The sequence below is a fragment of the Entelurus aequoreus genome, linkage group LG08 (assembly GCF_033978785.1).
Source record: "Entelurus aequoreus isolate RoL-2023_Sb linkage group LG08, RoL_Eaeq_v1.1, whole genome shotgun sequence".
In the NCBI taxonomy this organism is placed as follows: Eukaryota; Metazoa; Chordata; class Actinopteri; order Syngnathiformes; family Syngnathidae; genus Entelurus; species Entelurus aequoreus.
Window position 1 is genome coordinate 45094564 of NC_084738.1, and position 18294 is coordinate 45112857.

The 18294-nt window shown below is 39.0% G+C and overlaps 1 protein-coding gene across 5 annotated transcripts in view; it reads right to left on the reverse strand.

The window, feature by feature from the left end:
* Positions 1–18294, reverse strand: part of pag1 (phosphoprotein membrane anchor with glycosphingolipid microdomains 1) — a 109975-nt gene that overhangs the window by 80814 nt on the left and 10867 nt on the right. For 3 of the 5 annotated variants that reach the window (XR_009827066.1, XM_062056590.1, XM_062056593.1), the window contains exon 2: positions 283–357. The exons of the other annotated variants lie outside the window; for them this stretch is intronic. Coding sequence is in view for 2 of the 3 variants with exons in the window: in XM_062056590.1 (XP_061912574.1) it covers positions 283–314 (32 nt within the window). In the remaining variant the exon portion in view is untranslated. The remainder of the gene's footprint in view (positions 1–282; positions 358–18294) is intronic. 5 annotated transcript variants of the gene reach the window in all.

An 18294-nucleotide genomic window follows, 5' to 3' on the forward strand; every position in this document is an offset into this window, starting at 1 on the left:
TAGGCTGCAAACCTTACTTATCCTTAATTACATTATACCTCCCACTTACACGGTAAATAATATCAGCTTGGATTACGCTAAGCAAATAATCACTTAATATTGTAAAACAAAAGTTACAAACAAACTGCAACACATGCAGTGAGAGAAAGTGTGTGTGTAATGCTGCCATAATTTGAGTGTAATTGATTTGCCATTGTTACTGTTGCGCCTTTCCTGCAAGGGCTTTCTTCATGTTTCTGATTGGCTGTGCACCTTTATTTTGTATTTTTTCTCAGTCCTTACCTAAAATGTCTATCTTCAAGCTTCCTTCCCATCGGCAAAAAGTTGGTATATGGTTCAGCGTGCAGGCGTCACCTGCTGTTGTGGGATACACATTGGAGACAACTTTTACCTTTTGCTGACAGTAAAAGAAAAGCCGTGTGTGTTGTATTTCTATAATCCTTTACTCTCCAAAACGTCCCAGGTGCCAGACGTATCCTCTGTAGCTGGCGCCTCAAACCACAAAGCAGCTTCTATTTATGACACACACAGCAACACAATACACCACCACGCTATCTTAACACAATCTTAACGACAACATGCATCCCTTTGGAGCGTTGTTTTCGGCATGCGTCGCTATGGCGCCGTCAGCGTAATTGCCATGATCATAACAACTGTTATAATGGCGGGAACAGCATTTCTTTGCTCACTGCTACTAATTGTGACTTGGCAGGGGTAAAGCGGAGCATGACGCGGCGATTCCTTACTAAACGCCGTAAGCCTTTTCCCACACACACTCTTGCTTTCATCGAGTACAAAAAGGAAGGATGAAAGAATTAGGATGCGCAGCAGCACATGGTCACGGTGATGATGATGATGATGATGCCAGTCATCCTCATCCATCCCCTAGCAACCCCCGTAACCTGGGGCGACAGCACCTCGGCAACGCACAACTCAGCTCTATGTGCTTTGTGAGGTTATATTTTTTGCTTTATGTCTAAAAATGGTTGTCTGGTTAAGGCTAACAGCACCATCTGTTGCTCCTCTAAGGAGGTTTTGTACTGTGACTTGCAGGGGGACAAAAAAATACATTTAAGTGTGGAAAAATACTGTTTTTAAAATAACTATATTCAAAAGTGACATATTTGACTCTCCTCAAATTTGTCAGGTACAAACAATTGTACTATTCAGGCTTTTATAGAAGACCCTTGTTTATATAAATCAGGGGTCTCAAACTCAATTTACCTGGGGGCCACTGGATGCAGAAACTGGGTGAGGCTGGGCCACAAGAAAAGATTTCTTAAAAAAAATCTAACATGCACTTTTTAATGAATTCACCTTCTTTGAATGGCTTTCCCGCCCTAGCAACCATCTCACTCACCATGTAGCTAGCTTTGACTGCTGCATCGCTCTTTTCGCTTGCTTTCTTGACGAAATCTTGTTGCCTCAGTAGACTGGTTTTAAAATTTGCAACCCGGTTCACTCTCTCATCTCCCTGGTATTTTGCATACTCCTCAGCATGTCTAGTTGTATAATGACGTTTCAAATTGTATTCCTTGTGCACCGCAACTTTCTCTGTATCAACTACAGAAAAGAGCTGTAAGGATTATTCATAAAGTAGATTACTTAGAACACACTAACATATTATTTATTAATTCCGGTTTATTGAAATAACAGGAGCTAATAAAGTTACAAACATTATGTGTCATGCTTAAGGCTAAAAGTAAAACATTACCAGCAAATTTACAAAAAATGTTTGTCATCACTTCTGAGAATGAAGAGCATAGAAGAAAAGGTCATTTCCAACATCAGTATTCAAGGACAACTTTAAAACAAATTTGTATATCAGCGATGGGGGTTAAACTATGGAATTCTCTTTACAATGAGATAAAAGATTGTAAAAATATATTCCAATTGAAAAAATATATAAAGACAGAACAATAAGATCATATGGACAGCCATAAGTGTTTACATTTTGCTTTATATTTATTATTTTACTTATTTTTTGCCTGGTTTTGTATTTGTTTTGTATCATCCCGTGAGGTGAATATTACTTCTTTTGTTTTTTTTGTTCGGTTTGTACATCATGAAGTTTTGCACTTCTTGTGTTTTTTTGTTTGTTTTCGTTATATTTGGATGTAATTGTTGGTTTATATGATATCGTTAAGTAAGACTACATATTATGTTGAAGGGGCAGAAAAATATAAGATTTTTCTTCATCCTGCTCCTTCTCAGACATTGGTGTGTAAATGTATAATTGAATAATTGAGGTATAATTGTCTATCGATCAAAGATGCACATCAATGAAGGAGATAAATAAAAATGAAATGAAATGAAATGAAATAAGACACGTCGGGGTGCCCCTGTGCTCAACAAAGAAATATTGCATCAAAAATCGTCTCTGTCTGGAGCCAACGGGAGGGGGTTGGGGGGCTCGCCGTGGAGTTTACAGTTACGGTAGCACAATTAGCCCCGAACGGGCTAACATCACCATTGACGTGTTACACGTCTGATTCGCCCAGCGACTCTCTGTCGGAGTATCAGCGCTGGGGTCCAGTGCACCACACTTTTGTATTGTCACTCGGTCCTTCGGAGGAGTGCTTTGGAAGCTACCGGAGCGCTCCTCTTCCCTGCCCGGACTGTTTACAGCGGCGGCGGGGGCGGGAGCGAGCAGGTGGGCAAGCGAGTGAGGGAGGCAGAGAGGGAGGGAGGAAGAGCGTGTGTGGGTGTAGTGGAAAAGCGGCAAAATGTTTCTCTGCTTGCATCACGCAAGTGACGTCAATGCATACTTGCCAACCTTGAGACCTCCGAACTCGGGAGATGGGGGGAGGGGGGGAGGGGGGGTGTTGAGGTGGGCGGGGTTGAGGTGGGCGGGGTTGGGAGGAGGCGGGGTTGGGGGTAGCGGGGGTGTTTTTGTAGCCCGGAAGAGTTAGGGCTGCAAAGGATTCTGGGTATTTGTTCTGTTGTGTTTATGTTGTGTTACGGTGCGGATGTTCTCCCGAAATGTGTTTGTCATTCTTGTTTGGTGTGGGTTCACAGTGTGGCGCATATTTGTAACAGTGTTAAAAAATAAATAAAATAAAATATGACCACCCTCATTGTGACATATATGGCTGTTCCTCAAGTATGTCTTGCTATTACTTGCGTGTGTCTGCAGAAGCCTCATACTACATGTGTCTGGGCCGGCACGTTGTTAGTATGGAGAAAAAGATGATGCGGTGACAGTTTCTAGAGGACACTAAAGATATTGTCGAGAGCCTTATACCACACCGTGATTGGTAGATTCCTTCAGCTCCGCACACAACGCTGTCAAGTGTCATTCATTTTAAACTCGCGGGCCGCACTAACATTAAACTTTCATATTAAGGTGGGGGCCGCAAAATAACGTCTCGCGGGCCGCAATTGGCCCGCGGGCCACGTGTTTGAGACCCCTGATATAAATGAATTATCAGTAGGCCGAATGAACCTCTTCACTATCTCATCAATTATATTGCTGTGTCTTTTCCAGAATTAGCTTTCTTCATCTTTATTTAATATAAAAATAGTAGTTTAAGTGCGAACAATAATTTATTTTTTCATTATTGTTTTTTCATATTCAATTGAGTAAATCCAAATCCTGATTAGTACACAATAAACGTATTATTTATATTTTACTTGTTTCACCATTGTTGCCATTGTACCTTTTCCCCAAAACAACTTTCTTCAGGCTTCCCATTGGCTAAAAATGCCCTTCTTGTCGGTGCCACCCGTTGCTTTGGCATGCATATAAACACATATAAAGACATCTGAATGTGTTTTTGGACACCAAGTGATAAAGAATACATTTGTACATAAGGACATTGCCTGAGAGACACTCATGTGCTTCCAAAATGATTTTGCTATTGCACGCTTGGCTGCCTTCTTGAAGCGCATGGGGCTTTCCGTGCTTTCTCGCCCTTCACTGGATGCGAGACGACAGCGCAGCAATGCAGCGGAGGCAGCAGCGCTGACATCAGGAGACAAATGCGTTGTGAGGTTTCTGGAACAGTGCTGGTATTGTTTGGGATGGGACTGGATGAGGCTAGGGTGGGTGTTTATGGATTGTCTAGGAGGTTACAATCACTACATTGCTTTCTGGGTAGTGGACAAACGTTACGTATGTCCAACAGCAGCAGAGCAGCTGTTAGGTTGGTGCGGCACATGTGTGCGTCCATGCAAAGTCATTAGCTGGTCGGTCCTTTGAGCGTAACCGACCAGCAAGGCCACCCTGAGTGGGGCTGCCATATAGACACAAGTATTGGGACACAATGCTTTAAATTAATTGGGTGTTGTGTCCCAACACTTTTGCACCAAAAATGTACCGCAAAGTGCATTAAATCAAAGCGCAAGGAAGAGCTTTGACACATGGGCATAAGTATCGAAACTAGGGATGTGCCGATCGACCAATATCCGCCGATTTTTGTGGGAAAAGTATGTGATCGCCATTGCAGAGTGATGCCGATCCTCTCTGGCTGACGCAGTATTTTTTTTTTAACAGCTAGCATCTATTTGTGTATCTCCATACACAGCCACTCCACTAAGCTAGTAATAATCACCTGCGTTTCGGCAAGTAAACTGAATTTCTTAGCATCTTGTCAAGTGACATTTTCATTGGAGGTTGAGGCTAAACGTGTTACACCCCAAGTGCAGGCCAGGAGAAAGCATGCTAAGAGCTAAGCTAACCGGTAAGCTAGCTTTGAACAACACCAAGAAATAAATGCGTAATAAAATGTAAGAAGTGTACATGGAAGCACATTACAGCAGAAAGTAAACAGATATTAACAGGTAATGAATAAGTAGATTAATAGGAGTCTAGCGCAGGGGTGTTGAACGTACAACCCGCTGGCTGTAGTAGGCCCGCAAACAGGTTCAATCCGACCAGCGGGCCGCAAAATAAGTTTGCCAAGTATAAAAATGAGCTGCAATTTTTGAATGAAAGAAACTACTGTTCTACATGTATCCAGTGGATGTTGCAATAGCAATGCAAGTGTAACCCATGTCACACATGACACTGTTTAAGATGACGTGTCAGCTGACTTCAAGCGCCCTCTGGATTGGCTGCCGCTACTCCAATCAGCGCAGGTGCAAGCAATCAGCTGCTCCTGTTGTGGCTGGCGGCAGACTAATGCTGTAGCAACACACAATACCTTCTTTATTTGTACATTATCCACTCAACGGAATTATCCACTTAACGAAATGGTAAGATACAAAAACTTAAGTCAACATGACCAAAATCTTTTCAGTTAAAATTTCGTGCAGCGCTAGCAATTGGTTAACGGCACGATGAGCACACTGAACTCCATTGAAAAAATGTGTGTTTCTACATTTATTGTTTGTTGTATTTTATTTTATGCTATTAGGGGAATTGTGCCTATCGTTCACAATCATTATGAGAGACAAGAAAAAAAAAGGCTTTGTTTTTTCCCGCTTTCCATCATATAAAATAAGTCTTTTTGCAAATGATAGCCTTAGAAATGCTATTATTCATCTTTTATTGATAATCCAATTTAACAGCTTTTCAACCTGGTCTTGCTCTTTCTCTCTGTCCTAGCAAATATATTTAATCCCTTTGGCAAAGTCAGCAACCATATAAAAGTAATTTTTTTTATAATGGTTGCAATTGTGGAGTTGTTTCTTCCATATTTGCGAGCCAATCCAACATGGCAGCCCCCATACGGCTTCCAGCGGCACATAAAATGAATGAATGAATGAAGCGTTCGTATGCCGAGACATTGTTCACACACAGAGGCATAATAAGCTCGATCTAAAGGTTTGTAGACCAAAAAGGTCGCAATCGTAAATCGAGGTTCCACTGTATCTGTAAGTAATATGCAACTATATTTACTGTATTTACTATACTTCAATATTGTTCAATTAAGGACAATTATTACGTATGTCTAGCTTGTGTGCTAGTGTTTACTTAGCTGCTGTGTAGCTGTTAGTTCTTAGTAGGTAGTAGCCTACAGTATAGCCTACCATGTTTAACTTTTGTAAATGACTGCTCAAACCTAAGGAAAGACCAACCTTGTAGCTGTTAACTGGCTGTCTAGCTTTCCACAAGTAAACACACTGCAAGACTGCTTGTATCAAAGCTTATATTGTGTAGATGCAAGCCTACTTGATTTTTTTGCTGCTCTCTGACTGATATCCGAAATCAATATCGGATTGGGACACCACTGGTCATTTTTGCTAATGTTCAGTTACTGTGTACTATTGACTTTTGATTTGCTCAAACAATCATATGTAATAAAATAAAACACTTTTGCCCGCAACAACTGCAATCATAATTCAAAGCAGAAGTAAAACGCTGCTTTGTTTTATTTTATGGGTTCATTGTGTGGCAACAGAGTAGCTAAAAATAGCCCTCACAACAAGGAGAAATAGAAAGTAATCCCCAAGCCTCATTTGTTGCTCTGACTCAGGTTTTTATTTCACTATGTTACAGGGCCGGGGGATGTTTATTGTTGCAAGATGGTGCGTGTGTGTGTGTGTGTATATATATATATATATATATATATATATATATATATATATATATATATATATATATATATTTTTTTTTTTTTTTAAATTTATATATATATATATATATATATATATATATATATATATATATATATATATATATATATATATATATATATATATATATATATATATATATATAAAGCGTGTGAGAGAATGGGAGGCTTCTTTGGAATTCCCCTCTCTGTCGCTTCCTCGAGGACAACAAAAGCTCCATTTAGCCATCATTTATTGCAAGACCACGCCGCAGTCGGGGGAGACGTTTCTTTCATTTACTGCAATCAAACGAAACAATGAAGCAAAACGGCCGACGGATTAAAAGCGATGCCAGGATTTAGTTTACAGGTCAAACCCAGGCGTAAATATGTTAAAATAAGCCACAAAGCAGGGCTAAAAAGGGCGAGAATTAATTGTTCAAAAACAATTGACTCCATTTTTTTCTTACTGCCTGTGGTAAAAATGCATATGGGGGGAATTTTTTAAATATTATAATATAATTGTTTAATTATTATTTGATACCACTTTTTTTTAACTTTTATATCATTTAATAAAATCTTAATGTTTGTTTAAAAGCAGCCAACCCGCTTGTTTCTGAGATCAGCAAAAGAACATTTAATTAGAATCGTTCATTAATACATATGTTTTTGTCCAATTATTTCCTATATCATTTTATTTTTCTTCATGTTGTAGATCAGGGGTCACCAACGCGGTGCCCGCGGGCACCAGGTCGCCCGTAAGGACCAGATGAGTCGCCCGCGGGCCTGTTCTAAAAATTTTTTATTTTTTTAAATTAAATCTACATAGAAAAAACACAATATACACTTTCAATCAGTGCATCAACCCAAACAACCTCCCCCATGCACACTCATCCACACCCACTCACACAAAAGGGGTTATTTCTTTCTGCTACCAATATTCTGGTTCCCACAACATAGACAACACATCTGCAAGGGACACAGTCCCTGAAGCACACATGATTGTATAGGCTGCTGGTCCACTAACATTTTCATTAATTACTATTTTTTTATGTAATTATTTTTATATTGTTTTACTTTCTTTTTTATCCAAGAAAATGTTTTTTATTTATTTATCTTATTTTATTTTATTTTTTAAAAAAGGGCCTTATCTTCAACAGACCAGGTTATCAATGAAATTAGATTTGTTTAAAGGGTTTTTTTTAAACCAGGCCCAGTCCAGATAATGTCCAAGTCGGACTCAGCAACACACACCTTCATTCATGTACACAGAAATAAATTAGGGAACACAACAGATTGCATATAATTTATAAACAAAATTACATTTTCAAAATAAGCATTTATGTACAGTCCAAATTATGTCCAGGTCACTCAAATTAAGGAACACAACAACAGATATCATATAATCTATAAACATAATTATACTTTCAAAATAAGCCTTTGAGGACTTCTCATCTTTTTTTAAATGTTTTTTGGCATCATTATCGTTTATAACCATGTAACTTTCTAAAGTTAGAAAATACTGAATAAATGTTTTAAAGAAAGTAATACTAAGTGAATATCTGTTTTTGGCCTTAAAAATAAACATTTTACCGAGTACTATAATTAAATTGACTAAATCATGATTGTCAATGAACTCTCCTAAAATAACAGAAACCACATTAAGCTTCATAAACAAACCAATCCTTAAACACATTTTTTCAACTTCCACCCAAAACAAAGACACAATATGACAATACCAAAACAAATGCAGGGTGGATTCAGGCTCCTGACAACAAAATCGGCAATCATCTGACTCTGTCATATTCCATAATTTTAACATTTTCCCTGTGGGTAAGAAGTTATAAATAATTTTAATTTGAAAATAACGATTTTGCACATCGATAGTGGTTTTATAGATTAGTTTGAATATGGCATCCCATGGCAACGGGCAGTCAAAAAAGTCCTCCCATTTTCCATTTGTGTTGTATGAGGCAGCCTTCAAAGATTTCTTTATTAAATAGAAATTATATATTTTTCTATTTATTTTAGTTCCTTTTTGCCAACTAGAATTTCTTATTAGAGGTTTACAAACTAATAATTTAGTAGTTCCATAATTAATTATTTGTTTCCATCTTTTCCCAATTACTCCAGTTAGTTGATAAAATGAAAAGCTTGAGCAAGCATCACCATACATAGCTCTAAATTCATCATACTTCATTATTTTACCATTCTCATTGATTATATCATTGACAAAAATGATTCCTCTTTCAAACATATTTTTCCAAAAGAAAGGCTTTCCATCTATTACAATATTAGAGTTCATCCATTAACTGCTGCAAAATATCGTCTCTTTTTTCTGGCACATAAACTTGAAAACACCACTATGAGTGGATTGTTTCCTTTATGAATTCCTTTATGTTTCCCAGCAGACTCTCTACATAAGAAAAATGGAAGGGGATCACTTGTAAAAAAGGATACAATTTCTTTTGATACAGTACATGTTTTTTGTCCAACAGGACATTTGTGTACCACTCAATGTTTAAATACATCGTTGGAACAATTGATGCTTTTAAAGACAGACACATAGCTTCAAGGTTGAGAAGTTTCAGGCCCCCTTATTCATACTCTTTGTACAAAACCTTTCTTTTAATCTTTTCTGGTTTGCCGTTCCAGACAAAATCGAAGACCCTCGCTCATAAATCTTAAAAAAGTTTTGTGATGGAGCTGGTAATGACAAAAACAAATAAATAAATTGAGGAATAATTAACGAGTTGGCAATAGACATTTTACCATACAAGGTTAGGGATTTCCCTTTCCATAATTGCATAATTTTGTCCAGCTTTCTTAGTCGATTATCATAATTTACTGAGCCTAGATCTTCCAGATTTTCTGGGACAACAACACCAAGTATGTTAACTGGTCCATCTGTCCACAAAACAGGTACTTTGCATTCCATTCGAAAGGACGTTCCCTTTAGATTTCCGATCCTTAACATTTTACATTTATCATAATTAAGCTTAAGGCCAGATTGCTGTGAAAATATGTCCAAAAGATTAAGAAGGTTCCGCAAACAATGAGGAAAAATCTTATCTTTGTGAATCAGCCTTTTCTGACATGAACTTCATCAAGAACAAACACAGAACACGCCTCACTGATGCACATCTGCAAGACTCACTCAGAGTTGCAGTGTCAAGTTACACACCAGAGTACAACACACTAGTTAACAGCATGCAATGCCAGGCTTCCCACTAACTGACAAAGAAACAGATAACAGATTTGGTGTCCAGTTCAAAGTGTGACATGATTTAAAAATTTGAGAGTTTACTTTTGTATTTTACATGAGTTATTATTTGTACAAACATGGTGCAAAGTAATTCATGATTTGTTAAAAAATGTTAGTGGCTAGCTAGTTAAAATGGGATATTGTGATTTCACAAGACTGTCTTAGAAGTGATCATTTGAAAATGTTCAATTTGAAAAATGTGCACTTAGAGAAAATATAAAAATAAAGTGTTGCATATTGATATTTATCTGTTTCTATATATATTTATTGTGAGAAATCATTAAGATGATCAGTGTTTCCACAAAGATAAATATCATTAATTATTAATAATAACAGAGTTAAAGGTAAATTGAGCAAATTGGCTACTTCTGGCAATTTATTTAAGTGTGTATCTAACTGGTAGCCCTTCGCATTAATCAGTACCCAAGAAGTAGCCCTTGGTTTCAAAAAGGTTGGTGACCCCTGTTGTAGACGAAGCCCCAAAGTTTGAGAACCAATGTTGTAAAAGGTCCCTTCAAAAACTCATTTTTGACCCACTAGTCCACTTTATTCTACCTCTTTTTGCAACTTTGAAATGTTTTTCTCTTGCTTTTTATCATCATTTCCTGTCTCCTTTCAATTCCCCTTTTATTAAGTCATGCCTCTGACCTTGAACCACCTCATTTTGTTGTTTTGTTGCATCCTTGCCAGGTTGCCACTGATATGGTAAACAGGGAGCGTATGGTCGCTCCTCCTCCTTTCTTTTCTTTTCCCAAGCTACCTCCTGATAGGGAATGCCACCGTTATCTGGACGCGAGTGAATATAGGCTGCGGACAAAACACACTGCGGATGCGTCCTCTGCAGACTTGAATGCAGCTGGGAAAATAGAAAGAATAAAAAACGGGGCTGACGCAGAACGACACTTCATTAAGCTTAAATGCACATCTAAAAATAGGCTGTGGTTAAAAAAAACAACAACTTATATTTACAGACGGAACCTCAAAAACTACAACTAAATGAGCTCCTCTGCAGCTTAGAAGGAATCTAAGCAGACAGGAAGTAAGACGATCGGCCCGTTTTAGGAGACATCCTGCTGAGTCGGCATTTCCCCTCCGACAAGAAAAAGGGAAAGTCGCCGGTCTTGAGATCTTCACGAAGGACGTCAACTTGAACATCGCCAGTTCAGTCTTAATCAGACATCAATATTTTTCTTCTTTTTCCACCTAAAATCCCCGTTCTAAAAAGCTAATTAATTCCCCCCCACTCCATAACAGCAGGTGTATGTGTTTGTGTCTAGTAATAGACAGTTTTGAAACTAAACTTGTCTGAATGGAGATCGTTTTAACCCCAAATATGTTTTTGAAACTCTGTGTTTGTGTGGACATGGCCTAAAGCTCACGTTTCGCACGGACTGTTTAGGTGTTGCACAGCGTGTTTACGTCACAGATTATACGCCCCCTGCACTGCACAACACCGCTCTTTTAAATACGCTTGAGTTTAGAAAACTTTTTCGCCGACATAACTCGCAATGGCAGACGCCGCAGAAAGCAGTGAACAAGAGCCATAGCAAAACGAGGGAATTAAGAAGCGAAAAAAGTTGTCTAAGTTGTGGGAACACTTCACACTAAAATGCAAGGAAAACGCAGTAGTATGCAGACATTGCAAAGCGGAGCTCGCATACCACAAGTTTGATGCTGTAGCACCTGTCGAGAAAGCATCCGATTGAGGGACGCCCGGAGGCGAGGTAAGTCATTTATTATCAAATGTAAACGCAAAAGTTGTGTTAGTAAAATAAATGGTATTCATTATGATAACCAGGATGTGTTCTCTCACTTCCGCGATGTCATCAAATGCCGCCAAATGGTATTGAAAACTAACAACGCTATCCGAGCTGTCGTGTTCAATTAGCCTTTCATTAGTAACCACGCGAAAGTAGTCGTGCAAAGTTATTCGGGTTATTCAAGTCATGCAACCACGTGCTACTTGGATAGCTTGCACTTGTACCCATAGTTTCTATAGCATAGGCGCCGATCTATAATTCTGCCAGTCGGTGCTCGGACGGGCGGTAAATCTGACGCTACTTTTCTGAGCATGCGCGGTTTTTGCTTGGTGGTGACCCACCAGTGGTTGCACATTTCAAATGCAGTATTAAAAGGCACTACCTAATCCACTTTTTATGTTTGATATAATGAAAACTGTTCTCATGGTTTTATTTTTGATATTAAGAATATAGTTTTATTTAAACTTTTCAGGGAAAATTAATTTCGAACTAATTTTATATATATATATATATATATATATATATATATATATATATATATATATATATATATATATATATATATATATATATATATATGTGTATATATATATATATATATATATATATATATATATATATATATATATATATATATATATATATATATATATATATATATATATATATATATATGTGTGGTTTCATCTCAAACATGTTATGGTGGCAAAATGAACATTGATTACTATTTTGCATGCAAAGAATGCAATCAACTGTATTGCATTCTTAAAATGTAAAACTTTTGTCGTCATTATTAAGTGGTTTGTCTTTTTATATTATTTATGAATTGTTGGCAGGTTGAAATTAGCAAAGCAGATTGGTAGAGAAACCACCATTTAAACGGCACCGTATAATACAAACCCCGTTTCCATATTAGTTGGGAAATTGTGTTAGATGTAAATATAAACGGACAATGATTTGCAAATCCTTTTCAACCCATATTCAGTTGAATGCACTACAAAGACAACATATTTGATGTTCAAACTGATAAACATTTTTTTTTTTTTGCAAATAATCATTAACTTTAGAATTTGATGCCAGCAACACGTGACAAAGAAGTTGGGAAAGGTGGCAATAAATACTGATAAAGTTGAGGAATGCTCATCAAACACTTATTTGGAACATCCCACAGGTGAACAGGCAAATTGGAAACAGGTGGGTGCCATGATTGGGTATAAAAGTAGATTCCATGAAATGCTCAGTCATTCACAAACAAGGATGGAGCGAGGGTCACCACTTTGTCAACAAATGCGTGAGCAAATTGTTGAACAGTTTAAGAAAAACCTTTCTCAACCAGCTATTGCAAGGAATTTAGGGATTTCACCATCTACGGTCCGTAATATCATCAAAGGGTTCAGAGAATCTGGAGAAATCACTCCCCGTAAGCAGCTAAGCCCGTGACCTTCGATCCCTCAGGCTGTACTGCATCAACAAGCGACATCGGTGTGTAAAGGATATCACCACATGGGCTCAGGAACACTTCAGAAACCCACTGTCAGTAACTACAGTTGGTCGCTACATCTGTAAGTGCAAGTTAAAACTCTCCTATGCAAGGCGAAAACCGTTTATCAACAACACCCAGAAACGTCGTCGGCTTCGCTGGGCCTGAGCTCATCTAAGATGGACTGATACAAAGTGGAAAAGTGTTTTTTGTTCTGACGAGTCCACATTTCAAATTGTTTTTGGAAACTGTGGACGTCGTGTCCTCCGGACCAAAGAGGAAATGGTAAAATGGTAAATGGGTCGTACTTGTATAGCGCTTTTCTACCTTTTTAAGGAACTCAAAGCGCTTTGACACTATTTTCCACATCCACCCATTCACACACATACATTCACACATTCACACACTGATGGCGGGAGCTGCCATGCACGGCGCTAACCAGTCCCATCAGGAGCAAGGGTGAAATGTCTTGCTCAAGGACACAACGGACGTGACTAGGATGGTAGAAGGTGGGGATTGAACCAGCAACCCTCAGATTGCTGGCACGGCCACTCTCCCAACTTCGCCACGCCGTCCGGGTTGTTATAGGCGCAAAGTTGAAAAGCCAGCATCTGTGATGGTATGGGGGTGCATTAGTGCCCAAGACATGGGTAACTTACACATCTGTGAAGGCGCCATTAATGCTGAAAGGTACATACAGGTTTTGGAGCAACATATGTTGCCATCCAAGCAACGTTACCATGGACGCCCCTGCTTATTTCAGCAAGACAATGCCAAGCCACGTGTTACATCAACGTGGCTTCACAGTACAAGAGTGCGGGTACTAGACTGGCCTGCCTGTAGTCCAGACCTGTCTCCCATTGAAAATGTGTGGCGCATTATGAAGCCTAAAATACCACAACGGAGACCCCCGGACTGTTGAACAACTCAAGCTGCACATCAAGCAAGAATGGGAAAGAATTCCACCTGAGAAGCTTAAAAAATGTGTCTCCTCAGTTCCCTAACGTTTACTGAGTGTTGTTAAAAAGAAAGGCCATGTAACACAGTGGTGAACATGCCCTTTCCCAACTACTTTGGCACGTGTTGCAGCCATGAAATTCTAAGTTAATTATTTGCAAAAAAAAAATTAAGTTTATGAGTTTGAACATCAAATATCTTGTCTTTGTAGTGCATTCAATTGAATATGGGTTGAAAAGGATTTGCAAATCATTGTATTCCGTTTATATTTACATCTAACACAATAGCCCAACTCACATGGAAACGGGGTTTGTAATCATCAAAAACGCACAAGAGACAAGAACTTCTTTTATGCGGTCACACCACACAGCACATAGGGCTGTGAGCGCACCTGTTTTTATTAGCACACACAAATTGGCACAAACAACCACGGACGCATTTCAGCTGTGCGTGTCAGCCTTCAATACTGAAAACAGGCGTTTAGGAAATAAAAGACAATTAGGCCAACCACAATAATTGAGGGCACATCTTAACATGTATAATTAAACCTTAATTAAGCAAAGATATTGCTCCGGCCCGGCTGCACCAAATAATAATATACATCCATTTAATAGAGTCAAAATACAAATAAGGCAACAAGAGAAGTATCCCACACTTCTTTTGTGAAGTAAATTTGTACAGCCGATATGGGCATCTACATCAACAATATGATTTGCCTGATATTTTGCTTTTTTTAATTTAAAGCAAAATATGATTTATTCGATTACTCGATCGGGATATTTGATAAAATACTCGATTACTAAAATATTCGATAGCTGCAGCTCTACTCCTCGCCTTTTATATATGACAACAAGAGGTAGGGGAAATAATTGATTTTTAGATGCATCGCAATTCAGACATGGACGATTCTAAAATCGATTAGTAAACGCCAATAATCGATAATCAATTTATTTATCGTAAATCAAGTAATGTACACAGTTCAAAAATTTGACTTGACTGCAACGGATTACCTCACAAAGAGATCCGACCAGCTCCTTTACTATTGCGCACTTATGTTCCAGTTCTGCACACATTTCCATTACTTTAATAAATGTGATGGGAATTAATTCAACTGCTTCTTATTACAAAAACACTGTTTTTAAAAGTTGCAAGTGATAAACACTAATTTAGTGAAATGAAAAGAAATATAAAACTGCATTAAATTGGCCTTAGTGTGTGAATGTGAGTGTGAATGTTGTCTGTCTAACTGTGTTGGCCCTGCGATGAGGTGTCGACTTGTCCAGGGTGTACCCCGCCTTCCGCCCGATTGTAGCTGAGATAGGCTCCAGTGACCCCCGCGACCCCGAAGGGAATAAGCGGTAGAAAATAGATGGATGGCATTAATAAAAATAAATTAAAGATACATAATCGATTTTTTATCAAATCGTAGCTGTTGAATTGTTATCGAATCGTGAGGTGCCCAAAGATTCCCACCTTATTTTATTACAAAAAAACAAGAGAAAAACTTCAAAAAAATCCAGAAAGTAACTACAAAACAATAGTATGTTCGCTCCTCATTAGTGATAACCACCACATTTTACAAAAAGGAGTCAATAAAAACACTGCCAATATATTCAAAAACTCAAAACTTGTGGCACGTTCACGCAAAGATGTGTCATATAAATAATGACATTGCTCCTCGACTCTTACATATATGATACCTGCCACATTTTATTAAAGATATCAATAGAAAACAGCTAAAATTCTAGAAAGTCGAAACCTCTGACACGCTTACTTAAAGATCCATCTATTTCCATCAGTTTTCTACTGCTTGTGCCTCTCAGGGTCGGGGGCGGGAGGGCTGGAGCCTATCCCAGCTGTACTCGGGCGGAAGGTACACCCTGGAAAAGTGTTATATTATTAATGCAATCGCTCCTCACCACTAAAATATGATTAATGCCAAATTTTGTTAAAGAAATCCTAAGAAAGACAGCAAAAATTCCAGAAAGTCAAAACCTGTGGCAAATTCACTTAAAATGTGTCATATAATTAATGTGATCTCGCTTTGCACATTTATTAAATATTTCAATAGAAAGAATCCCAAAAAGTTAAACCAAGCAGCGTATGTGCTTAAATCTGTCCTATAATCAATGTGGCAGTTCCTCGCACATTACATGATCACAATCTCGTTTTATGGAAGAAATCAATAGAAAAACTACAAAAAATCATCTGGAAAGGCAAAATCTGCGACCGGCTGTGCTTCTTTTCATAGGAACATAGCACACCTTCAACAGCACCATTTTTTAAATAGGCAGCACAGCCAGTGTCCTCTTTGAGAAGAAACATCAATAAGAATGCAGTCTTCACCAAACAAAAAGTGGCTGTGGAGAACATCTCCTCCCTAAAGGTGACGTTCTTAGCTCGCCGCACACATTCCTGAGATGCCTGACCTTCAGAAACATTCCATCATAAGCGCTAACAGTCTGGAGAGGAAAGGCTTTTAATTCACATCACTAACGAAGGGACTACTTTGCTGTTATGGCTAGAAGCTGAAGGCCCAGTGGGGATTGACAGCCGTGCTTTAGTGTGTGTGGGAGTAGGGTGAACGGCCAGTGGGACGAGATGACAGGAGTGTGTAGTCAAAACGGAGTGTACAGAAAGTCGTTCTCCACGTTGTGGAGCGATGCTGATGCAGCACTGACATTCACATTGCAGCCAGGGGGAATGGAGAAAAAATTGGACATAACAAAAGGGTTTGGCATCAACTCCCTCACAGTTAGAGCTTTTTAACCCCGTAACTACAGTTTGGTACATACCAGGCTTGTGCATTATACCGAATTTGGAATTTTAAATTCTAATTGAATTGGCTCCAACCCACAAGCTGCTGTATTGGAATTTGAACTACAGGACAAGTGAATTATTTTTTTTGCAAGTTGGAGAAATTCCTAATAGCCAGGTAACAGGAAGAGCTTGGCACGTTCAACACTTTACAAACACTAAAATTAAACACAAATTATGAACTCAGTGGTACCTCATCTTACAAGCTGAATTGGTTCTGTGATGGATCTCCTAACTTAAAACACTTGTATCTTAAATTAATGTCTCCCACTAAAACAGGGACAGCTCAAGGACTCTTTCACCCCTGGAGCTAAAGGGGGGCTTGACTGATTTGTGGAGGGCTAAGAAAAAAATCGATTTTCATGACTTGAGTTCTCATTTTTCCAATAACATCAGTTTTAAAACACAGCACAAGCATTTTCAATATAAAATAATTTTTAACTAAATTTGACCAAATAATATTCAACAAAACAGTTAAGCCTAACACAAACAATGATGGCAAAAATGTTTCACATGCAAAGGTGACAGATACAGCAATCAACAGCGTTCATAAGACTGCTAATAACCTGACATAGAAAATGCAACAAGTGTCTTCATCTATATGCATAACTAATGAAAACAGACAACGATGCAGGCTGGGAAACAATCGTCCGTATAAGATGGTGAAGAAATATGCGGAGAAGTGGAGGAGAAAGACGAAGAGAACATCCACAATCAATCAATGTTTATTTATATAGCCCTAAATCATGAGTGTCTCAAAGGGTTGCACAAGCCACAACGACATCTTCGGTTCAGATCCCACATCAGGGCGAGGAAAAACTCAACCCAATGGGACAATGAGAAACCTTGGAGAGGACCGCAGATGTGGGGACCCCCCCCCAGGGCGACCGGTGCAATGGACATCGAGTGGATCTAGCATAATATTGTGAGAGTCCAGTCCATAGTGGATCTAACATAATAGTGAGAGTCCAGTCCATAGTGGGGCCAGCAGGAGACCATCCCGAGCGGAGACAGGTCAGCAGCGTGGAGTAGTCCCCAACCGATGCACAGGCGAGCGGTCCACCCCGGGTCCCGACTTTGGACAGCCAGCGTTTCATCCGTGGCCACCGAACCTGTGCCCCCCCCTCCACGAGGGAGAGAGGGGCAGAGCAGAAAAGGCCGGATGTATGGAGAACCGGGATGAATGAAAACGATGTTGGAAGGCTCGTCTGAAGACGACCTAGAGAAGACTATCCTAAAATGAGCTTGAGTTACTCCAACACCCAAACTTAAGTTCCGCCTGCTTGACTATATTTCCGATCTCAGTTTGAGAGACGCTGGTCTTTGGGCATAAATCATGAGCTTCTAATTGGCAACGGTTGCAAGCAGGAAGCTCTCTCTTTCAGCTACAAACAACTCTCCCCGATGAGGGACTTGACTTGATTTCCCACGAGAATGTCCCTGAAGCAATCGCAGATAATCGCATCCGCTGTGTTTACTCGGCGTAAACGCACTCCTCGCCGATCCCTGTGTGTTCGG